General features: G+C 37.5%; 1 protein-coding gene across 8 annotated transcripts in view; it reads right to left on the minus strand.

Moving 5' to 3' along the window:
- LOC131439453 (F-actin-uncapping protein LRRC16A) overlaps window positions 1-25,619 on the minus strand; it is a 71,292-nt gene that overhangs the window by 10,544 nt on the left and 35,129 nt on the right. The window contains exons 1-17 of one of the 8 annotated variants that reach the window (XM_058610459.1): window positions 22,173-22,318; window positions 22,024-22,121; window positions 21,913-21,963; window positions 21,701-21,829; window positions 21,555-21,638; window positions 21,103-21,491; window positions 20,942-21,039; window positions 20,827-20,868; window positions 7,294-7,481; window positions 7,104-7,181; window positions 6,161-7,047; window positions 5,849-6,101; window positions 5,612-5,787; window positions 5,393-5,555; window positions 5,269-5,340; window positions 5,069-5,089; window positions 4,757-5,003 (exon numbers count right to left, since the gene is read on the minus strand). In XM_058610459.1, coding sequence (XP_058466442.1) covers window positions 4,757-5,003; window positions 5,069-5,089; window positions 5,269-5,340; window positions 5,393-5,555; window positions 5,612-5,787; window positions 5,849-6,101; window positions 6,161-7,047; window positions 7,104-7,181; window positions 7,294-7,481; window positions 20,827-20,868; window positions 20,942-21,039; window positions 21,103-21,491; window positions 21,555-21,638; window positions 21,701-21,829; window positions 21,913-21,963; window positions 22,024-22,121; window positions 22,173-22,281 — 3,085 coding nt within the window. In that variant the 5' untranslated portion in view covers window positions 22,282-22,318. Of the gene's footprint in view, window positions 1-4,756; window positions 5,004-5,068; window positions 5,090-5,268; window positions 5,341-5,392; window positions 5,556-5,611; window positions 5,788-5,848; window positions 6,102-6,160; window positions 7,048-7,103; window positions 7,182-7,293; window positions 7,482-20,826; window positions 20,869-20,941; window positions 21,040-21,102; window positions 21,492-21,554; window positions 21,639-21,700; window positions 21,830-21,912; window positions 21,964-22,023; window positions 22,122-22,172; window positions 22,319-25,619 lie in introns of those variants that run through there. The other 7 variants (XM_058610467.1, XM_058610463.1, XM_058610460.1 and 4 more) reach the window with 7 other exon arrangements.

A 25,619-nucleotide genomic window follows, 5' to 3' on the forward strand; every position in this document is an offset into this window, starting at 1 on the left:
TGGTTTTCAATACAAGGAGATAACGATATACTTTGGATGGGATTTTTTATTAAACAAATAAATCTCAGAGCTGAGCTGAGTAATTCTTTCTCTTCTTGAATCTATGCAGTAACTCATGTGCACGGAAAAGACACTAACACAGCGACTACAGATACTTGAAATTTTATGTCTGATGTATATGAGATGCGTGTAAATACACGCTATTTTAGTGCGATACGACCTGCTTTCATCGAATAAATAAAGATTCAAAAAAAAAATAATTGAATTTGGATGGGGTTGGGGACGCAGCTCATTCCTTCAATTCGACCGGTTGTGCAGTGCACGAGGTGCACATGAGGACGAGACGCCACTGGACAATAGATCTCGACGTTTCATGCAATTCTAAGACATTTAGCATCAAACAAATTTCGATTTCAGAAATTTCAGTAATGTTATGAAGATACTTTGTTCAATTGGTGTATTATTCTTTTAGATTGGGCTCTAATGCTCAGTACCAACAAGAAATATAATTACATCTTGTACTGATCCACAAAGATGGATTGTACAAAGCACTCATTAGTGATCATCATATTATATGAATGGGCTATTTTTGTAACTGCTTCGAAAATTTCGTACTTTTTATTTGAACGTTAGACATTTTCATTTTTTACTATCTGGGAAGTCGGATTCGGATAATGAGAAAATTATTTGAATTAAAGTTCGACCGCGGCTCAGTCACGGTTAGTTTGTTTGGTTATAAGCTAATAAGACCTGCATGTGCTAGAAGAATTCACTAGCTTTAAGGAATTTGTTCCATTCCCAATAACCACTGACAATAAATTCAATGTAAATATTTTTTCATTCTGAATATTGATTTTAGAGACAAAGTTCTTGTTTGAATTCCAGTTGTTTGACTACCGAAACATGGAATTATTTTTTAATCCGTTGCATTTGTGATTGGATTTTTAATCAATTTTGGTCACACGAATTTATTATAAATTATATTATTTACAGCTTTCATTGGTATTATATAAAATATCAATATTATTTACAGTTATAAATATTATATACAGTTTTCATTGATATCACTACACCGCCGGTACGATGATACTGTACTACCGGCTGTAAAAGTTTTATATACATCGCAAAGCTTACTGTTCCGATGCAAACATCTTTTCAAATAAATTCAAATCTGTTGAAATTCTTTCTTTCTTTCGGGCGCACATCTCGTAAGGTAGCTCTGATTTGTATCTACCTCAGCACCGTGTTCAACAGAAATCACACACCGGTAAAAGACATTCGTGCCTTTACCGTGATTCTGTTTTCTTCAAAACAGTTTAAAACTCTGGTTAAAGTGTGCTCGGTACCGATGGACTCGCTTGTGTTTTCAAAATCGAACTTCGGTGCTGGTTTTTTTTTCACCGCCGGGAACTGCTATAGCCGGAATGGGTAAATTTGGCCTTCAACTAACGAGACCTATCGATTGGAGCTGGTTTGCGTTCCCAGTAAATCCATTTTTCCGTGCTTTGCATCGCTGCTATATGTAACTGCTTGAAATGTTTAACAATCTTTATCCTATAATTCCGGAACCGGAAGTTATATGGATGAAATTCAGAAGTTTTGTGTAGAACTATAAGACCATTTATTTGAAATTAAGTTTGTAAAAATCGGTCACGCCATCTCTGAGAAAAGTAAGTAATTTGAAATTTTTACACTAATCACTTTGTAGTTTCGGAACCGGAAGTCGGACAAAGAAGAAAATCATAAATGTTCCAAAAGAATACAATATTTGTTGAAAAAAATTTCGGATTATAAATGAAAACGTTTTTTGAATGTTATACATTTATAAGCAATTTATTTTTGTATAATGTTAGATGGCAATGTCAGGATAAAAAAATCATTTTTTAAACCAATTCGAATAGCGTTGCAATCACTTTTCTAACTGTCCGCTGCTATTTATTTGTTTATTTGTTGTCCAATGCTCACTGCTCTTGACTTGCACCCGCATTCATAAATTTTCAAGCATTTTCAAGAAATATTCCTATAATATTCAAGAAATATTCCTGAATAAGCTCCAAATACAAATTTTTGTAGAGGACTGTGACACTCATCCATTTGATGCTGTCTGAGATGTCTGTCTGATTAGTTGTTCTTGAATGAAATAGTGCGTTCGTTAATAGGGCACTTATAAATTTGGATGAAAACGAATTGGCTTCATATATTCCACTACATTTTCACATTGGAAATTTATTTAAATTTATTTATTTCACAATATTTCTTACTCGACCTGTTTTGGCTAAAGTAACCGTCAAGTGCAAGAAGCGACGAAAGAAAATTGTTTAAGTCGCATGTAAATCTCAATCGGTCAATACGTAAAATACAGTTGATATACAGAAAAACACATTCGGTTCATTTTAAAGTTTATGCCAAACGAAAATTTTATTGCAAAAAAACTTAATATTGATACACGAATGAATATTCAAAAATTTATATTACATTAAATGGAAAATTATATCAGAAATAGGTTTCCGCTTTCAATGTTTAAGTAAATTTTGAAATTCCGTTTTGATTCATTTTCAAAAATTTCTACTGTGTAAGTTTATGAATATCGGTTCAGCCATCTCCGAGAAAAGTTTGTGCACTTATTTTCATTTTTTGCACAGTTTACCACATAATTTCGGAACCGAAAGTCGCATCTTAGCCATACCTTTCATTTGAATCTAAATGAGTGAAAATCGGTCCACCCATCTCCATACACATATAAACAGACATTTTCCGTACTCGAAAAACTGAGTGGAATGGTATATGACACTCGGTCCTCCGAGCCTTGGTTCAAAAGTTGGGTTTCACATCGGATCGATCGAGTGGTTCAGTTATAAATTTATCAATAACATATTTATTAAAGAAAATTGAAAAAACCTGTTTTGATCCACCTAGTGGTGTAATGATGCCTTGTTTCGCCGGTTTAAGTGACGGTGTACAATATTGAACACACTTTACCCTATAACTCCGGAACCGGAAGTCGGATCCGGATGAAATTCAGGAATTCCGTATGGGACCGGGAGACCTTTCATATGAATCTAAGTTTGTGGAAATCGGTCAAACCATCGCTGAGAAAAGTGAGTGAGATCTATTTTGGTATATATGACCACTATGTCCGGTACTTCCGGAACCGGATACCGGGAACCAGGATAGCCGGAATTGGTTTGTTTAGTTGCCTACTGATAATGTCTATCGATTTGTGTAGTTTTGAGACCAGTTTAGGAAATTTTTTACGTTTTTTGTTTCGCCGGTTTAAGTGACGGTGTACAATATTGAACACACTTTACCCTATAACTCCGGAACCGGAAGTCGGATCAGGATGAAATTCAGGAAGTTCGTATGGGACCGGGAGACCTTTCATTTGAATCTAAGTTTGTGGAAATCGGTCAAACCATCGCTGAGAAAAGTGAGTGAGATCCATTTTGGTATATATGACTACTATTTCCGGTACTTCCGGAACCGGATACCGGGAACCAGGATAGCCGGAATCGGTTTGTTTAGTTGCCTACTGATAATGTCTATCGATTTGTGTAGTTGTAGACCAGTTTAGGAAATTTTTTACGTGTTTTGTTTCGCCGGTTTAAGTGACGGTTACAATATTGAACACACTTTACCCTATAACTCCGGAACCGGAAGTCGGATCCGGATGAAATTCAGGAATTCCGTATGGGACCGGGAGACCTTTCATATGAATCTAAGTTTGAGAAAATCGGTCAAACCATCGCTGAGAAAAGTTAGTGAGATCTATTTTGGTATATATGACCACTATTTCCGGTACTTCTGGAACCGGATACCGGGAACCAGGATAGCCGGAATTGGTTTGTTTAGTTGCCTACTGATAATGTCTATCAATTTGTGTAGTTTTGAGACCAGTTTAGGAAATTTTTTACATTTTTTGTTTCGCCGGTTTAAGTGACGGTGTACAATATTGAACACACTTTACCCTATAACTCCGGAACCGGAAGTCGGATCCGGATGGAATTCAGGAATTCCGTATGGGACCACGAGACCTTTCATTTGAATCTAAGTTTGTCAAAATCGGTTCAGCCATCTCCGAGAAAACCTAGTGAGATTATTTGACACATACACACACACATACATACACACACACAGACATTGCTCAGCTCGACGAACTGAGTCGAATGGTATATGACACATGGCCCTCCGGGTCAATTTTCACTACTCCGTTTTTCAAGTGATTGCATAACCTTTCTATATGAGAAAGGCAAAAACACGTAAATTACGAAAACTTAAAATTTCCAAAAAACAAAAAAAAACAACATCGTTAATTTTTTGATATGTTATATAAAAATGTTTCAGCTAAATATATAAAAAAAATATAATGAATAACATATATAGTGCCCATTGGTCGCACTCGCAAACCATGAAAACCGTTAAAAAGTTATGTAATTTACCTTTTCAAACAAAAAACTTCGACTTTCCACTATTCGCATATTTTTCCAAAAACTAGAGGCATTTATTGGCAACATCTCAAAAAAATTAGCCAAATCGGCCGAGTGACTCGAAAGTAATGATTTAAAAAATAAAATTAATTTTTTTAAGTAAATCGAAAATAAATACGAGTCTAACATTTTTCGATGGAGAACGATTCTTCTAAATGTTACGACATTTTAGAGAGCGATAGAGGATATATATATATATATATATATATATATATATATATATATATATATATATATATATATATATATATATATATATATACAAAACTTACTTTTTACTAAATGTTGTAGCGTTAATGATTGACTAGGAAGCTCAGTAATTGAATCACAGCATTCATCCTCACGTTGTTCAGGCAATAGTTTCTGTCTGCTGTTGGATAAATGTCTTACGGGAGATGGAATCTCCAGTAGATCTGGAATGTGACTAAGGCTTAGGTTTTCTATGCCAAGTCCAACTACAGACTGTGGTCGAACTTTTCTTGTAACTGAACGACGTTTCGTTTGTAATTGTGGAGTTGCCTGTTATAAGAAATGTTTTTTGATTTAGTATTAAAAATCTTAAAGTGGATAAAAGCAGTACTTACAAGATTCAAATATTCCAGTTTCTGAAGATGTATGAGAGCGTACAAATGAAAAAGATGTGTAAAAAATTCATATGCTACAGATGATAGTGATCTTTACATATTCAATATACATATTTACTGATAAAAAATGAAGGAATGGAATGATGAAATGAGTGGAGATGGAATGAAACAACATTAGCTGTATACATAGAACAACTTACTGTGGGTGAATCCAAGCCCAACTTCGGAAGATCTAGTCCACGGGATTCAAAATGAACGACCTCCCCAGAACCCTAAAGTTTTGATATGCGATTATCATGGATTTTAATTCTAGGTGCATTGTACCTGACTGGACCGACTTCTCGCTATATCTGGTGTTTGAGCGTCTTCTATGAAACTATGCGGAGAATCAGTGATTTCCAATCCTCGTTTGTAACGACTTAAAGCATCCAAAACCTCATCGGTGGCGCGATCGGAAATTAGACTAGCCAGTGACTGTTCCACTTCACTACAATATTGAGTTCATTGTTGAACTATTATGTTTCTAGACTCAAACATACATACCTTATTCGATTAATTATTTCGCTGCCAGCACTATTCACCAAGCTGTTTTGTAAGAATTCTTCAGATATTACTAATCTTTCTTCACAGCCTTTCCGAAGCTCCGCTATTATAGATTGGTTACCTAGGGTTTTGGGACATTGCTCGATACCTGTTCGAAGCATGGCTTCCATTGTTTCCTGCACATTCGAGATTTACGAGATATATAATCAAATGTTATCAACTGCAGTAATATTTTACCTCAAGATATACTTTGACTGCAGTAGTTAGTTCTGTTTTCATTTTGCCTAATCGTACCTCTACTGGATGAGGATCACGCCTTACGGATTCTTGCAATCTTGGAAGAAGCTGTTTGCAGTTTTCGGCGTCTTCAAGCAACCTTATTAAATTTCCTTCCAGAGAACCTTGTCGCATGGACATAGTTTCTTGTGTTTCTGCTACAAGTTTGTCCAGAATTTGATGCGTTGATGACAATAGAAATCCATGTTGCAATCTATCGAGCCAAATTGCAGATAATATACGACGACTTATGATAGGAAGGAAATCGCTTACCTGAATCCCTGCCCATTACTACTGCGTAAACCATTACCATTGCGAAAAAGAAGCTCCTGCATTCTTCGCATAAGAGCATCCGCGCGCTCAGGATGTTGTTTTAAGCAAGGGGCTACATCAAATACAGGAAAAGGAATATTTCTCATAGAGAAATTGTTTTCTAAGGCATAAACAATATCAGCGTATCCTTGTAATGTTATATTATTACGATCCATCGAGATAGTTTTCAAACGATTGTTAATTTGCAACGCTTTTGCTAGTAATCTTGCGCCTATATCGCCCATTAAATTTCCTGTAATATCTAACACCTGTAATGTTTGATTGCTGCCTAGGGCATTTATGAAATTGTGTAGATCATTCTTCAGTTTATTTTCCGAAAGAACCAATTCTTGCAATTGAAAATCATCTTTTTGAATTAAGTTGACTAATGCATCCATAACTGTTGCAATGTGTTTCAATTTCATTCCTGTAAAACACTTGTTCATGTGTAGCATTCTGATCGAAGGGTTCTTCCCTATAGCATTAAGCACTGAAGCCATCTCAGAGTCGAGATTGTTGTCACTTATATCTAAACTTGATAATACACGAACACCGTGAATACATGACTCGAGTACATGAGCGCCTTGCGATCCAAGTGAGTTACCGCTAAGATCCAAATACAGACCAGCTGTAGATTCGTTGCACGCGAGTCCCAATAATAGATGCTTAAGTGCCTCCAGCGGCAATTTGCAATTAGCAATATTTAAATGTTTCAAACATAGACTACTTGTGAAAAACTGTTTGAAAGAGGGTGGGATTTCTTTACCCTTCTTCGTTCCAAAAAGATTGTGCGACACGTTCAAATGAAGAAGATGCGTTGAACAACCGCGAAGTAAAGCACCAAAAAGCTGTAATAAACGATTTACTCAGTCGCTCAGTTGACTAAAACTATCTAATAACGTACACTTTCCAGGGTCGTGTCCGTTCTGGAAATATCCAAATATTCTATAACATTCGGTTGGGCTAAAAAGTTATATAAATTCTACAAATACAAAATCAAAAATTTGAAGTTGATCAAAAATATAAAAAAAATTGTTTTGTGAATTATATTTCATCATGAGCATTCACATGCTGTTGAGCTTACAAATACTTACATTAACATCGTCTTTTAAATTATTTCCACTCAAGTCGAGATACGTCAATGAATTAGAAATGTTTTGATTCAACGACATAGAGTGAGTTATTTGATTTACTCCCTTCGATGTCAACCCACAGTGGGAGAGAGCTAACCTGGACACGCCTTTGGATATTTTAGCAATTGGACCTGCTAGGTGGCCAGCACCTGGAATCAATAAATAACATTTACTGAGTAAATTGCTCACTGCAAAACAAATTCTTATAAAATGATTTAAACTAGTTGCAACATCAAGCCACATTTTACAGCTAGAATTAAATTGCTATGAAATAATAGATATAAAAGAATATCAAAACATTAAATGTTATGCAAATGTGCCAATTTTCGATCACATTATTAACTGCTATAGTAATCTGTAATCCTACAAACAATGGAAATTATGTTTACAGTTAAGAAACATATTTAGAGTACACTATTCTATACTCATCATACAAATTTTGATACAAAGAACTAAGTTTTAGCCGACAAGAAAATAACACATGCACCATAACCGTTTCACAAAACTAACGATTTGAACGTTTTAAATTTGTACTCAGCAACGGAAAAGGAAACTGAAGACACTTTTCCGGGAAAACTCAATTTTTTCGACATATCTCATAAGCGGATATCAAACTACAAGATACTTTGGGTCCGCATAATGGTACGTTTACGTTTCGGATTTTATAAAAATCATTTATGTTGTATTAATCGCACTTATTATGAAATGTTGTAGAATCGACGATAAACACGGTTTTTGTTCAACTGCTAAGTATTGTACACAGATGTCACGAATTGTTGTTGCAATAAAGTATATGGTAAATATAAATTTAGCTTTAGGAAAAATTGTAACATTGTTCATTCTGCTTTGGAAACTAGTATTGATGATGTTGCCAAGGCTAAATACATAAGTAACGACCTACGTAGAAACTCCCTTTGAAATGATAAATTACTTAAAACATCACATTCTTGCGTTTACCTTATAAATCAATTGATCTTTGTTTATCACAATTAAATTCTAATATATTCACGTCACTACACTTTCGCGAAAATGTAATACCACAGATAACAGAACGAACAAAAATTTTCAAAAACCTGTGTAAATTTTAAAGTATACGTTAGAAACAAGGAGTTCGGCATTGCCACCAACTCGATTATTCGCATCGATCTTTCAAAACGTTCCACTTCGTTCCGGAACGATAACAAAGTTCTTCTGGCTCCATATTCAATGCCAACAAACAGAGCATGCTTCAGTTACTAGAAAAGAGTGAAGAAACTATTTATTTGCGTTATTTTAGATGGTTTTCGAACTTTTTACTGCTGGAAATAGTGAATGAGACGATAATTTGCCCGTAGATTTGTCTTAGTCGCGGAAACCAGCCAATTTCACGAAAAATGCGCGAGGGTGTAACTTCATTATTTACACAGGGAGCATACAAGAAAGCAAATTAAAAAAGGGTTAAACTCTTTTTATGTTGATTCATTCAGTGTATAAAGAACAAAAGTGAAAAAATTGTACACTTTTCAAAGATAAACCAACAATTCATCGACTTGATCTGAGTATATATATAATATTTTCTAAGGCTGTGAACGCGCGTAATGGTTCACAGCCTACATATGAGTTGGAACCAAAGTCGAAACATTCATCAGTGTTTTTCTTCATTTGCTGTCAATGTTAGTTTCGCCCTTATTTGAAAAACAGATCACTTGTGATTTTACCCTTTTAAAAAAACTTTCAACGGTGGTCTTTCGTTGGTGAAATACGTTGTATCGTTAGTCCAGTCAACGTCCAATTAATCGTTCAACGGAAAGCCAACACGGAACCTTCGTTTGCCGATTTTGAAACAGACCATGGAACCGAGCGCCATTTTTTTCGTTCAATAAATCTGACAGACAGTGGTCTATTGTTGAGCCATTTTCAATATGAGAAGTTGAGGTCTGGTTAAACTAGTTTTACTGGAGAATTTTGGAAGTTTTTGTCCACTTATTTTCTTAAATGAACACTACATACCTGTAGAATACTTCTACTTCATGTAGATTAACAACAAATTTTCTTTATATATAAAGATATCGTCCAATTTCCACACTATTTTTGTATGAGTAAAAACAACAACAAACCGTTCCTGCAAACTGAACGATTATTTCGTGCAGTATGCCTTGCAACAAACGCTCAACGACCAACAAATATAATATAATCGCTTGCTGAGTGGGTAACCAACCGCAAAACACCCTCTCAGCAGGCCGTTCAATTTTGTTGATTTTTGAGCGCTTGTTGAACGACATATTGCACGAAATATTCGTTTAATTTGCTGGAACGGTTTGTTGTTGTTTTTTCTCTTGCAAAAATAGTGTGAAAATTAAGTGTTACCTTTACATAGAAAGAAAATTTGTTGTTATTCTACGTGAAGTAGAAGTATTGTGCAGGTATGTATTGTTAGTTTAAACAAATAAGTGGAGAAAACTTTAGAAATTCTGCAGTAAAACTAGTCCAACGGGGCTCCAACTCCTCATGTTAAAAATGGCTCAACAATGGACCTCTGTCTGCCGGGTTTGTTGAACGAAAAAAATGGCATTCGGTTCAACGGTCTGTTTCAAAATCGGCAAACGAAGGACCCGTGTTGGCCTCCCGTTGAACGATTGATTGGACTTTCATTGGACCAATGATTCAACGTATTGGACCAATGAAGGATCACCGTTGAACGTTTTTTTCTAAGTGGGCAACAATCTACCGAGAAGTGAATGTAGCACCCAAACTATTTTCTCATGTGTAAGCGGCAACAAAATAACACATCGATCGCGGTGACATCTGCAATTATTCGCAGTATTCAGTAGAGCAAAGCTTACACACAGTTCATAACCGAGCCTATATATTTGTTTTCTGTGGTAATACTTATAATACCAACAAACTCGGATACAACGATGAAGACAACGATAAGTTGTTCGGAATAGTTGGTATCCGTATTGTAATTATTACACCTAAGTGAAAATATAGTAACGTAACAGTGGACAGTAGAATTCAAGTAACAAAGAAAGAGAAATTGGTTCTTAACAATTACCAGACACAACGATTGCATGTAGACTGCTATCAATGTTTAGAAGTATTTTTATATTATATCCGAAAGACAAAATTGCACCGATCAGAAAGCTAAGCAATGATTTATACAGTCGTGATAAATGCGTTGAAGCTGAAGTACATGTTTCACTAATTTGTTCAGTGTGACATCAATATGAAATAGAATATATGGGGACGGGTGTAGCGTGATGGGTAAGTGGATGCCTTTCACGTAACCCGCCTGGGTTCGTTTCTTAACCCCGCACAGAATACCTATCCGTTTTTTACATTTGGTGCTTGCTAAAAAGAACAAATGCATTTTACATGCTTGCTAAAAAGAACAAATCAAAATCGACTAAAACGACTATTTTGCTTGACTATTTGCTTTCATTATTATCATCAAAAAGTAGTTTTGAAAAAAGTGATAGTCTGACTTTATTTATGTTTCATACACTTCTTGCAACTCCATTATGTGTTCGCCATATTCAAGCCAACAAATTCTAGGTTTCGAAAACCAACCGATAGCTATCTGAATCAATGCAGAAATGTATGTTATAATCTTGTAATATCTATGGTACTGCTATATCATTTCACAGTAACGATTTACATATACGCTTACATGTTTATAATGGTTTCGCAACGGAAAATAAATCTGTTTTTTACTAGTAGCTAAACGCATAACTGTGATTAAAAATATGTTAGAATTAAGTAACGATATCTTTGAAATGATAGTTAGTTCAATGTTTGTGTTATAAATAAACACTTCTGTCACCACCAGTGTAACATAAGAAACATGTTCGTGTACTTGTTGCAAGATAGTTGGGTTAATTGATATCAGAACTAGTTACAAGTTGCTACTATTGAAGTCAAATAAACTTATTTTCAACTAGTAGCTACAAGCATAGTTGTGATTAAAGATATGTTTGGATTAAGTAGCGATAGCTTGCACATTATAATTAATTCAATATGATGTGGTGATTGGAAACCTCAATAAATATTGTCTATTCTCGTATCTAGTTATGTTATGAAGAAACATTGCTGTCACCTTGTTTTAACCAGTATAACATAGATAACATGTTCGTGCTCTTGTTGCAACATAGTTTGGATAAGAACTAGATGCGGATTGCTGGCGATCGGCAGTGGTCGATGAATTGAATATTGCATGAGTCTTCCAGATGGTGTTGGTAAATATCTATGCTGGCCGCATCCTTCGGTCTGTGTGGGTCCGCATGCTGGTCATCGACTGGAGCGATCTTCCGTGGGCGGTGATGATGATGTTACGGAAGAGAATGAAAAAAAAAGAAATATTGTGGAAACAGGGTAAAAATGGAATGTGGGAACAAAATGTCTGAAAACGACAGAGATCTAATTAGTTGCAATCGAGATGGTGAAGAGACAGGGAAGGGGGAACGAAAAAGTTAGTGAAAAAAAAGATAGTGTTAGTTCCAATGAAGATGATGGACAGGGACGGGGATCGAGAGAATCGGGCGGATGTTAGTGTCGAACCTGTAGGTAGAGATTATACTTTCTGAGCGAGATATAACAGATTACACTTGTATATTAATGTGTTTGTGGTAATGGTATATAAGAAGCATATATAAACTATCCCGACTCGCCAACACATCCCGATCCGGAACCTCAGGCGGTCTACCTGGGGCCATAAGGGATTCCAGTAGCTTAGACCTGGCGTCGCGATACTCTACGCACGACCACACGCCGGAGATGTGCGTTGAAAGCGTAATGATTTGACATGAGCCGCGACATAACACGAATGAAATCGCGACTCACGTTCATCCCCCTCAATCAAGGTTTGGTCGATACCCTAGGGATAATGGAATGTAGCCATCGTCCCAGTTCGCCATTGCTCCATGAAGTTTGCCAACTTTCGAGAGTTTTCTGACGATACTAAAAAATCATTGAAGTAGATTGGTCTTTCATAAATATCACCTTCTAATGCACACACCTTAGCCAATGAGTCTGCCTTTTCATTTCCCGGAATGGAGCAATGCGAAGGGACCCAGACTAATGATATTGAATAAGACCGTTCACATAAAGTTCTCAAGTGTTCCCGTATTTTCCCCAGAAAATATGGGGGATACTTTCCTGGCTTCATTACCCGTAGAGCTTCTGTTGAGCTTAAACTGTCCGTGACGTGAAGTAATGGTCTTTGGGCAAGGTTTCAATAATCTCGAGGGTGTACTGAATAGCAGCCAATTCTGCGACGTAAACTGAAGCCGGATCACTGAGTTTGTACGAAGCGGTGATGTTCTGATTGAAGATGCCAAAGCCTGTGGACATGTTCGATCCGTCAGTGTAAAACACCTTTTCACAGTTGACTGTTCTAAATTTATTATAAAAGATATTAGGGGCCGCTCGAGGTCGTACGTGATCCGGAATTCCGCGAAACTCTTCTATCATGAATATGTCGAAAAACACAGTAGAAACAGAAGTATCCAAGAAGTGCTCAAGTGGTTGGAAAGAAACGAAGAAGGATTAATATTCTGATCCATGTAATCAAAATACAAGGACATAAAACGGGTCTGAGTATTGAGATCGACAAGCCTTTCGAAGTTTTCAATTACCATCGGATTCAAAATATCGCATCGGATAAGCAATCGATATGAGAGATCCCAGAATCGATATTTCAATGGTAAGACGCCCGCGATCACTTCGAGACTCATCGTATGAGTCGAATGCATGCAACCTAAGGCAGTACGCAAACAACGATACTGAATACTTTCCAGTTTAATGAAATGGGTGTTCGCGGCGGATCGGAAGCAGAAGCATCCATATTCCATTACGGACAATATCGTCGTTTGGTACAGCCTGATCAGGTCTCCTGGGTGGGCACCACACGAAGTTCCGGTTATTGTACGGAAAAAATTGATTCTCTGTTGGCATTTTTATTTCAGATACAAGTTGCCGAGGGTATCTTGCAAATGGTCCTTGGAGATCGGCAGCTTTGGGTCCCTTAATAGACACAACGCTGTCGTCGGCAAGTTGTCTTAGCGTGCAAGATGTGTTGATACATTCATCAATCAGGCTACGCGCATAATCGATTGTTCCGGAACAGAGTTAGGGCATATTTTTTTTTAGAGAAATCCAATATCCAGCGGTTAGGATATTCCTCGCTTTCGTTCGTGGTGTTTTTGTTACGCATTCGTCGGGCTGTGTTCCAAAAGTGCTCATTGATGTTTCTCTCGATAATCCGTCTATGAATCGACGCCAATAACCGCTTTTCTTCGCTTTTCATTTTAGCGTCTAATGCCGCGTAGTTTCTAAAATTATCAGGTGTCCCGTTTTTCCTAAATTCGATAAATTATGAAGCTCTCTCCGCGTTCAATTCTGAGCACTCTTGGACCCGCCACGGATTGGGAGAACGTTTCGTCTGATCTCGAGTCGCGGTGTCGAGAATCAAGCCAGCCAAAAACGGGTACTCTTCCTCCGGAGGAAGTTCTTGTGTTGTTTCTAGTTTTTCAGATATCGGATTTGCGTAGCATTTTCGATCAATGTTTCGTGTGAGGTAATACGAAACATTGATTGTTTCCGATGGTCTTAATTCGTAGGCGATTGGAATCACGATAGGTAGATGATCGCTACCGTGGGGATCCACGTGCAGTCCAACCGTAGCGGTCGAGTAAAGGGATAAGTCCAGCGCACTTGGTCTTACTGGTGGTGAAGGAATTCGATGCCCAACCGAGGCTCTTGAGGGAATGTAGATGGAAGCAATGCAAAGGTCCTTGCATTTGATTGTAACATGACATGCGACAATTTCAATACCTGGTATCGAAGGGAGGCTAATGCGATAGAAAGAATAGCACTCCTCCATAGGGATCATCTCGATCCAGACAAATAATGTTAAAATCGTGGAAGTTTAAGGGTATTTCAGAAGTTAGCCAAGTTTCGCACAATGCAAATGCGTCACATTCCAGATTATTTACTAGAAATTTGAAAGGATCTATTCTTGGGATGATGCTTCTACGATTCCACTGAATATCAGTGATTGTAAAGGTGACCACGGTGGGTGACTTAGCCATCGAAAGATACCATCGCTGAAAGAAGGGTCCATTTTGCAGTCAACTGCTCCAAGAATGTTTTACCTGTAGGAATAAAAGCCATTATCAGGCTTTTATTAGGTTCAGAAATATTTTGAAAATAGACATGATCCAGTCCACAATATCATAGAATTTAACAAACTCAGTATCTGGTAAATTTTCTGACTGATCTTTAGGGACTTTCAGGGGTTTGGAAGTCCCAGGAAGTGATGGAAATTCTTGCTCGGAATTTAATTTTCTAAGGCCTGGAGCTTTTTTCTCCGGTTTTTTGCCATCACTACCAATTGTAATTTTTTGAGACCCATCAGAGGACACCTTCGAACCCTTACTAGGGAGCTTTTGAGAAGATTTATTCCTTCTCTTTCTGTATGATGAGCTAAGAGGGACAGCCGAAGATGTACATTCGATGGGCTCATCAGCAGCGCTCTCGTCAGTTGACAAACAAGCGTATAGGTTTACTAGAGGCGTAGCACTCCTCAACATTTCAACAAAAGAACGCTTTGAATGTTGCTTAAGTGAACGCCTCAGCTTATCCTTGCCCAATTTGTATGCGGGGCATACCGAGACATAAGGCGGTCCCTCCTTACAGTAGAAACACTTTTCAATGTCTCCGCCGCAGGAGTTATCCACATGACTTCCTCCACATTTGATACAACGGGATTTATTGCAACATTGAGATGCTGTATGTCCCAATTGTTTGCAGTTCATGACCCGCGGCACAAAAAGGCGAACAAGTAAATGAACTCGGAAGATGTAATTAGGCAAAGCCGAGCCAGCGAAAGTCACCCGATACGAGTCTGATGGGATAAAGACTGTCCCAGAAAGTATGGACGTACTTTGATTTCGCTGTAAATAATTCACAAGTGTTAGATATTCAAATTTTATTCGATATACTGATAATATTAGACTACAACACCTTCTTGCAGAGGGGGACGGGTATAGCGTGATGGGTATGATGGGCCCCACCTGGGTTCGATTCCCAACCCCGTACATAGGGTCAGAAGGTTTTTCTGGCCCGAAGAGGTGAATGACCTCAAGGTTAAAACCTCTATAATCGAAACAAAAAAAAAAGAAACCTTCTTGCAAACGTTCCTCATTAAATTCCGTACAGACTTCTTGGTGACAGTTTTGACACTTTTTCCAATATTTTTCGAACTGTTGAATGGTTTCGGCTGCCGAGACATGTTTCCTAAGATGTGTCTTCGTTAATGCCCAAAATTCCTCAATAGGTCGAAGTTGTGTGCAATTTGGTGGATTCATGTCTTTTGGGACGAAAGTGACATTTTTGGTAGTATACCATTTCACCGTTGATTTCGAGTAGTGGCAAGAAGCAAGATCTGGCCAGAAGACAACAGGATCCTTGTGACTTCGAATGATGGGTAGAAGTCGTTTTTGTAAACATTCCTTGATGTATATTTCGCTGTTCATTGAACCAGTGGTGATGAAGGGTTTCGAAATCTTACCGCAGCTACAAATTGCTTGCCATGCCATAGCTTCTTACCAAATTTTTCGACTTCAATCGATGTCTCGGACTGGTTTAACACTTGCCCTTCTAGCACCGTATAATATTGTGGTCCCGGCAAGGATTTGTAATCGAGTTTCACGCATGTTTCGTCGTCCATGATTATGCAGTTCAAATTTCCAGCAAGAATCGTATTGTACAGCTTCTGAACCCTCGGCCTGATCGATGCTTCTTGTTTCGGACTACGTTTAGGTTGTTTCTGCTTCTTATAGATTCGAAGATTCAAACGTTCTTTAGCACGAAGAACATTTGACTTCGAAGTGCCCACTTTTTTTGCCACAATCCGAACTGAAACCTACTTCTTTTGCTCGAACTCCTTCAGTATACGTTTATCCAACTGAGAGTTAGCATGACCTTTTTTTTCGACCCGTTTTCGGTTTATCCTCAAAGTGTTATCCTCACCGAACTTTCTGATTGCATTTCGCACGGCTTTTTCACTTACTCCTTCCATTTTTGCTATCTTTCTCAGTGACAGTCCGCGTTCTGTGCACCATTTGTACACAATTTTTCGACGTAATTCTGCTGAAAGTCCACGCATTTCGAAACAAACTAATGAAAACGAATAAACAACTGCACAAGTGGTTAGAGGAGACAACAGGACGCAGCCATAAAAATTGACAGATTCTGAACCATTGTGAATTGGCAGCGGGGTTTGGTTGCATCCATACTTTCTGGGACAGTCTTTATAGGACTTAGTCCCATCCTCAGCGGTCGATACTGAGAGTAATTGCTTGCAATTGTATCTTAACATTCTTGAGTAGGGGTTTTTTAAAAGCACCTGCCCCATGCTCAAGAACGTATTGGAACAGTATTGCTATTTTTATTTTGAATGAAACGCAAAATTTTTGAAATAATTACAAAATATCTGATTGCCGAAAAATTCGAAGAGCTAAGGGAAAATTATTGTTTATCTGCCGGAATATAACGCGACTGTATGTAAGCTCAGTATAACTATGAAACAACTAAGCGAATCGCCAAGTTTGACACATGTGCCGAAGGTGTGAATCGATACTTTTTGACGAGCATAAATACTTTCTACACTACTCAGAGGTAGTAATAATGGTAATCATGGCGGAGAGCTGTAGTAAGTTTACTAAGAAAAGGGGAAGTCAATGTAAAATTTATTCGACGAGAAACAATATTTCTTAACTAATACAGATATTCCTTTCACACCAAAGGAGTTTATAAGGGTATTTTAAGGCAGAGGGAGCGTAGCAAGTATCCCGAACATGCGAAGTGTAAAGAAAATTGATCGGAATCGTAATCACTAGCGAAGATGATCGCTTGTGACCTTTTCCAATAAAGATCACACCAGATCTAATCATTTTAAGATCAGTTGATAAGTGATCTTTGAATCACATTGTTCAAAATCAATACTGATCTTCCGTCACACAAAATCGGTAGTGATTTTGAGCAACTATTATCAGTAATTCCTGTAAGTTGAAATTACTATGGACGATTCGATCAGCTTTGAGCATTGTGGAAGAAAATATGAGCAAGATCAGACAATAGTAATCATACAGGAACTTGTAACTAAGGATAACGCGTGTCAATAAGACTTTTAAAATTGTGGAAAATTGCCAATTTTGTATCTTTGGGAAGCTAATTGATTAGGAATTTTATGGGAGCATGTAGATCAATGATTTTTGTCAATTGATATAAGCATGTAGGTGCTCAAATTGGGGACAATTGTCAATTTGTAACTTTCAGGAATGCTCCTTTAACAGTCTATCACTAGAGTTGGGAAAAAAACTACAAGGATCGACCCTATGGGGTTGTTCGAGCCATTGATGTGGAACAAGGCTACCAAAATTTCTAATGATCTACAATCAACCAGTTCAATCAAACGTCACCCTTTTTAATCCGCAATTGCACGAGTCTGTTTAGATTGATCTTGATTAGGAATCAACACCAAACATTGTTTGTTTTATAGCCGACGAAATTATACCAATATCCCAAATGTATGCAATTATATCTTAGTACATACTTGCGGTACGGATTTCAATATTTAAGCTTCTCTTCGCCAAGCTTGTGTTAAAGTTTTGTATGCAAGCAGTTATTTTTATAGCGTTGAGTTTCTTTACCATTCTGCGATTTCGGTTGAAGCGATAAACTTTTTATCATTATCAATCGAGTTCATCTTATATTAATTAGAAATAATCTTAAGCACATAACATGGAATTTCATCCGAACATCCATGACACAAGATCAGAGCATATAAATTAAAGCTTCAAATCTTTTTGTCGTGCTGTCTAGCAACAACCTACCTCTAGCATGCAACGCGTAGGACTGAAACATTAGCTATAATTTCGCTTCTATTTACAGATTCGCGTGCTTCCAACAGCTTCGCTTTTGCTTCGATTGACCAATCAGAACGATGCTTTCCCTTTGATATATCGCTTACTCATTCAAAACCGTCGTCTATGGCAGGGAAATCTTGTATGCCGGAGATTTTTAGCAGACAAAAAAGAGCACTGCTCGCTACTAATCAAAATTTCAATAATTTATTATTGAAAATACGTGGCTTGATACATTCAAATCGAATATTAGAAATATTTCCAATCGAATGATGAAATAATATTAATAATTGATACAAAATAGACTGAGCTGTAAGTGTTTAAAACCTGACCACATTGCTACGTGTATTTATCCTTGAGTTTCTGATTTGCACCTCTATATAGAAAATAAAGATGTGTTGCACATCAAAATTGGTTTGTTCACGGCACGGTTAACGAAGTTTCAACACATGTTTTCGTTAGTTCCAAACCGTGTTTGATTTCGCAACCTGTTGTTGAGTTCGCAATAAAATGAACACTAGATGAAGGGAATGCTAGACTTTGAATGTTGGAAATAATCAGTTTGGATCGTAATCACATTGATAATGTAAATTTAACAGTTTTCACTGTGCAATAGCAATACACAATGCAACATTAGTAAAAAACATACGACAAAAGATCTTGTTTTATTTCCTGCTGGTTGATGCTGATGATAATGTTCATGCACTATTTAGATTAAACCCAATAAAACCCCATTTTTACATGAATTTGATTTATAGAAGTAACAGGAGCGCAGCGTTCGAATGGTGCGTAGCAAAATCCTGCATTACTGTTACTTCTGTGTATGATATTCAAGTTGAATAGGGTAATATTATTCAGCTGCATAGCATGCTTTGTGATTGGGCATGTTTTTCTTATCAATTTAATTATTATTCATAGCAGCATGTATATTTATATTATTAGCTGTTTTCATTGATGATATTACTCCACCACGACGATATTGGTATTTCAAATACACCACGAAGCATAGAACTGTGTGACGATACGACACTATTGAAACAATCAATCACCATTGTACAATCATAAAAATAAAAAAGCAACATGAAATTTTATAGATCGTTCAGTAATCCAAACGCTCTTTTCTGAGGTTTGTTAAAATAATACACTGATGTCTCGGTAAAGCGCAGCTTGTAGTCGAAGTTCAGAATGATAATTCGATGAACTAGTCTGTAAATAACAATATACTGGGATCAGCAAATGCGTTTGTCGAGATTTCGAAAAGTGTGTTATCTTCTACTGAAATTCAGCGGAGCACTTATCAACTAATGTCATTTGTCGCTTTTCGCATCGTCGCCGCTTCACGTCGCCAGTTCAAGAGCTTGGAAAATATACAAATTGTTTGAAAGAAAAACTTCTGTGAAACTCATCGGTGCCATGCAAGGATGGCTTTTATCGTATCAAAGAACGCTCACTGGCAACTCTTCACACGATTGAATCAGTGCCATCAAAGAGAGACGGATATCATCGCAACAACAAAAACACGGCATGACTCATTTAACATAGAATAGTACGCTGCTGTGGGGATCCTCTCTGAAGCAACAAACTGTCGCTTATTCTCGTTTCGTGATCCGATTCAATACAGGCAGTTGATAATTGCGATAGAATCATTTTACTATTCCGCTTATTCTAACTATGTGCATATAACCTTTGTATAAGTTGTGTCTATGAAAATGTCTGTGAATGCTCCACACAAGGGTTTTGGAATATTACAACCTAGTATGAGAATCATCAAGTTGAATCATCGATTCGATTTTCTGCGATAATTGTCAACTTGCGATTCTCTTTTGGGAAATTCCACTCAGCAACGATCATTATCAGACTGTAAATTTTTTAAGGGCCGTGAAATACTCAGAGTATGAAGTGGAGCGAAGAAATGTAGAAAAATTCTTTCGCGGTTCATGCATTGAGCGACTCGAGTTCTTGTAGCATCTTCTACCGGATTGAAAATGTTGTATACAATATAGATAGCAATATAACAGCTTCTGTCAAATTTTCGGCAATCACCAACACTGGCCATGTAACCCTTTTCACTCCTTTAATACAGTGTCTACCTGATGGACTCGTAATGAAAGGACAGACGTTAACAATAAAACATTTGTTTTATTACTATAGATGATGGCACCATACGCACATAACACGTTTTCCTTCTTAATTTGAAATGAATAATTAAAAAAAAAGTTTTAAGCGAATGTTCAGATAAAGTGACTCAGATTCCATCTCTGAAGTCATACACTCAGTAGGGGAGTAAGACTTCATTTTATTTGGCACACTGTACGTAAAGATATATGTCTGTTGATGTATGCATTCGTACATTGATTATTAAATATGAATAATATCAGAAATCAATCATAAAGTACACAACTATTATTTCACAATAAGCTTCTAGTAGATATTAATGTGACTGTTTTAAATGCATTTCTTCATTAAGAAGAATATAAACACTTTAGAAAGTATGTTTCAATCAACATGAGAACCATTGCATTTAATCCTACCCGAAATAAACGTAAACAATGATAACAAAAATTTCACATTTGTATTAATATATGCAAACCTCTTTGTAAATGCCTCACGAGGGCAGAAAAATAAGTTGCGCCTATAATACAAAAATATCGAATATCATTTTGGCACACAATAAAATCGTTTAACAACGTAGGATCTCAACTCACCTTTGTCCTCTATAACATTATGACTCAGATCAATTGAACGTAGAGCCGGATTTGAATTTGATATCACAGCAACAGCAAGTTTATGAATAAAATCGTATCTACGAGAGCAATACTTTAATAACTCTTTTGTCTGTTCTGATATATGCTATTAAAATTCTTACCTCAAACCAAGGGCTTCGAGATGCAATTCTTCCAGCCACATTGAGCGCTTTAAAACATGCAAAATTCTTTCAAATGTCTCTGTAGAAAGACGCGTATTGGTAATTTTCAGTCCACGGAAGAAAGTGTTATATTCCAAAGCCGAAATGATTGCCATTAGATCCTTTTGCTCAAGATGATCAAAATCTCGTAAATTAAGTACACGGTTATCATGCGATAAATAAATAGTATCAATATCCCAAGCGACCTCTTCTCTATATTGTACTGCATGAAAGTCACACATGCATGCATACTGCATGCTGAATCCGCCGCATGGGCCCACATTGCGCGGATCGGATGGACGTAGTTCATCAGAAAATATTGTTGCTCGTTCAGTTGGGTTCACATCAATCTAAAATAAAAAATGTAACGAATCATAATAGGTAATATAATTGCATACGCGTAACAACCTTACTTTTCGTATAATATATTTCAGTGGTACTGTGGGAAATATTTGTTTTACAGCAGAGGACAAATCAGTCAATATTACATCTGCATTCTGAAAATATTTAACCCATTCAATTTCCGATATGCATTTGTTGCTAATCTTATCGCACTTACAGAGCTAAAATTTCCAGCATCTCCAATAGTTGAAAATGTATAGGTTTTGTCATTGGTCGTAATTGAAAAATGGGTAGGTTTTTTACTCTCAATCGACTGTATATCAAGATAATGAAAATGACAATCAATCTGAAATAAAATATGTGTCTATAAACATTTCCTGTAAGTTTGTTCAAGATTCAGGATTGAAATGTGGCTCATTGTTTACTTACTCTAGTAGGTACTTTTGCTGTCAACAGGTAGACACGAACTGGAGTAAACACCTATAAATTGAAGCGATCGATTTTAACACATATCATGAATACTAATTAGCAAATTCTTACCAATACTCTATTTTCAGTTTTATCACTTTTCGTTTCCAATTTTACCATGTACTTCACCAAAATTTTGGTGTGTCGTCCTAGCAGAATTTTTACACTATCTGAAAAAATAAGCATATAATTGTAGCAAAAATAAATAAACGAACGTATACCAGTAATGTTTTTATTGTTTCCAAGATGCATCAGTATCAAAACTTGAGATAAATATTTTCCTGCGTATTCAAGACTGAATCCAGCCCGATCACTTTTTCCGCGTAACATTTTTATCCTGAATGCAGTTTATATAAAGCCAAAGTTCGTATAAAGCACTTATTGTAGTGTGGATTTTTAAAGCAGCCAGCAATAGTATCAAATGTTATCAGCAGAAGCGAGCTGATAAGGTGTACAAGTAAACAGACACTTGATATACAGGTAGTATCGAAATCGACTGTATGACGCTTATAATGATATCATTTCTGTCTTCTGAGAAAGTTGCAAATTACGATTTCGGTTATTTCGTATTATGTGCCCAAGAAAATACGAAATCGAGCTTCTCAGAGATATCCGATTTAATGTTTTTAAGTTATAGGTTGATAACTACATAAATTGTTTGAATAATTTTCTCACACGAATGATACATTTGGCTGCTCGGCCATCCATCTAAGTTGACCATCAATGTCAACTTCCCTCTCTGAGCAGCCTAGATAGCCGTGTAGTGTCGGTAGTGGTTTCCCAACTGGCTAAGAATAACACTACGGTCCACCTGTACCGTTGGTATAAGTCCACCAAACAGGTAAGCCGTGTGGCATCAGGCGGAATTGTTTTTTATCAAGAATTGATCCACTGGTTTCCTGTTCCATGTTGTAAATGGCCACAAAAATAGGAACTCCTAGGTCAAGGTGTATTTCCGTGCCGATGACTGAATGACTGCAGGAGGTTAAATAATGCAGTCGTGAATGGAATATCTTGGGGTTTTCCCTTACTGTGTTAAGCGAAGCTCTGGCACAGTGGACGACTTCTTCCTTCGCAACTCGTGGGATTTAAATGATTAAAACATTTAAAAAATCCTTACGTGAAATGCCTCGAGCATGCATACTTGCAAATAGTGCTCTCGATGTTTCTTTCATATCGGAGCTCACAACTCGGGATATTTGTGCTGTCACAGTTGGTATGACTATTGATGGCATAGACAGGAAATATGCCTATTGTTCGGCATATTTACCGCATAACCAACCTTCGCCAAGCGATGACTTCAAAAAGGTTGTATCATACTGCTGCACGAGTGATTTACCGCTTGTAATCGGCAGTGACATAAATGCTCACCATATCATTTGGGGCAGCACAGATATAAACTGAACTTGCTAGACTAAGGAAACTATGCAGAAGAGCTTGGAACCACCGACGCAGAGATGGGTCGGGGGAATACGTGTCGGGTCGAAGGGCTTACAAAAATGCTCTTCGGTCGTCTGAGCGAAGTGGTTGGAAAAGCCTCTGCACAAATGTCTCTAGTCTCAACGAGGCTAGCAGATTAAATAAATTACTTTCGAAGTCTAAGAACTTTAATGTCAGTTTCTTGAGAACTTCAGATGGTGAACACTTGTCTGATGAAGGTGATGTACTTCACTATCTTTTTAACACTCACTTTCCAGGATGTATGGATCCATCACCGACAGCTCTTGCCGAGACTTTTTCAGGTAGTTACGATTCTTGGGCCCTTGCTCGAAGCGTTGTGACGATTGAATCGGTCAAATGGACAGTTGAGAGTTTTGCTCCGTACAAGTCTCCTGGAAAGGATGGAGTTTTCCCAGTGCTACTGCAGAAAGGGTATGAACATTTCAAACATGTTTTGAAGAAAATACGATGTCCAGCCAGCGACTGGCACCATTAAATAAGGTGACAAGCGATTATAAATACACTCTCCTACTCAATGCTTGATCGAAGAAATAGGTATAAAGCGAGAAGACTAGTGTTTGATGGACAGAGAAGATGTTTGGATATAAGGTATCGGTCGGGTGACGGCCAGGATGTAGACCGTGTTCGATGTACGCGCTATTGTGTCTGTTTGGCGTTTTAGAGTGACTAAAACAAGATTCAGAGTGGCGAAATGGTAGCGCGTATGCACGGAATGCATAAGAACGCAGGTTCGAGTCCTGTCTCTGAGCGTATCTTTTTCCAAAAGTTCATCTTTTCTGTTAGTTTTTCATTCATTTGGCTTCTCTAATATATGTTTCCGCTCAGTCATTGCGGCTTTACATCAAACAACTAAAATTTAATAAATCGTTAGGAAATAATTGTCAAATTTATTCCCAAAGGCGGTCGCGACACTTACGAGGAAGCGAAGAGTTTCAAGCCTATCAGTCTTAGCTCATTTCTTCTTAAAACAGTGGAACGCATGATCGATCACTATATCAGGAATGTTAGTCTGGGCATGCATCCGCTACATGGAATGCAACATGATTACCAGCGTGGAAAGTCCACTACAACCCTGTTACATGATGTTGTGTACAACATTGAAAAAGCTTTCTCACAATAGCAATCTTGCTTGGGAGTTTTCCTAGATATTGAAGGTGCCTTTGATAACGTGTCTTTCAATTCAATTCTGGAAGCAGCCCGTGGTCATGGTATACCTTCAAGTATCACAAATTGGATACACGCAATGCTTAGTAATCGACTTCTTTGTTCATCGCTTCGGCAAGCAGAGATTAAAAAGCTAAGTGTCTGTGGGTGTCCTCAAGGTGGTGTACTATCCCCACTTTTATGGAACCTAGTCGCTGATGGTTTGTTAAGGAAACTTAATAACCTTGGATTTCCGACTTATGGTTTTGCCGACGATTATCATATATTGATAAGCATTAACACTCTCTTTGATTTAATGCAGCAAGCCCTGCGATCTGTTGAATGGTGCTTTTCACTCATCGTAGGATAATCACAGGAGCTCGTCCGTTACAGTTCTTCGGTTCAGAGGTCACTGGTCGATCAAGTTAAATACGTCGGAGTTATTCTTGATTCAAAACTGAATTGGTCTGCTCACATTGACTTCAGGATTAAACGAGCTTGCATGGCTTTCGGCCAATGCAGACGAGCTTTTGGAAAATCATGGGGACTCAAACCCAGATACATTCATTGGATCTACACAACTATTGTTAGACCAATTTTAGCATATGGATGTCTTGTATGGTGGCAGAAAGGAGAAGTCGCGACAGTTAAGTCAAAGCTAAATCATCCAAAGGATGGTCCAAATGACGATGACAGGATCATTTACGAAAACTCCTACTGCAGCTCTAGAGGCGCTACTGTGCATTAAACCACTACATGTGTTCCTAAAACAAGAAGCAACTCTCACATGCAGTTTTCCTTTCAAAACATCCAATGTGAGCTATCCTCTTTATGAGGAATGGTTGTCTGGTTGTCTGGAACGACAACTTGATAAACACATAGTTTGTTATACGGACGGTTCTCTGTTGAATGGTCGTGCTGGTGCTGGTGTCTACTGTCGTAAAATGAGGCTGGAGCAGTCTCATTCACTTGGTCGATACTGTACTGTGTTCCAAGCAGAAATCTACGCGATTCTGTGTGGAGTACAATCGGCACTTCAGCAGAGGATCTTATTTTTGTTCCGA

Source organism: Malaya genurostris, chromosome 3, assembly GCF_030247185.1.
Source record: "Malaya genurostris strain Urasoe2022 chromosome 3, Malgen_1.1, whole genome shotgun sequence".
Taxonomy (NCBI): Eukaryota; Metazoa; Arthropoda; class Insecta; order Diptera; family Culicidae; genus Malaya; species Malaya genurostris.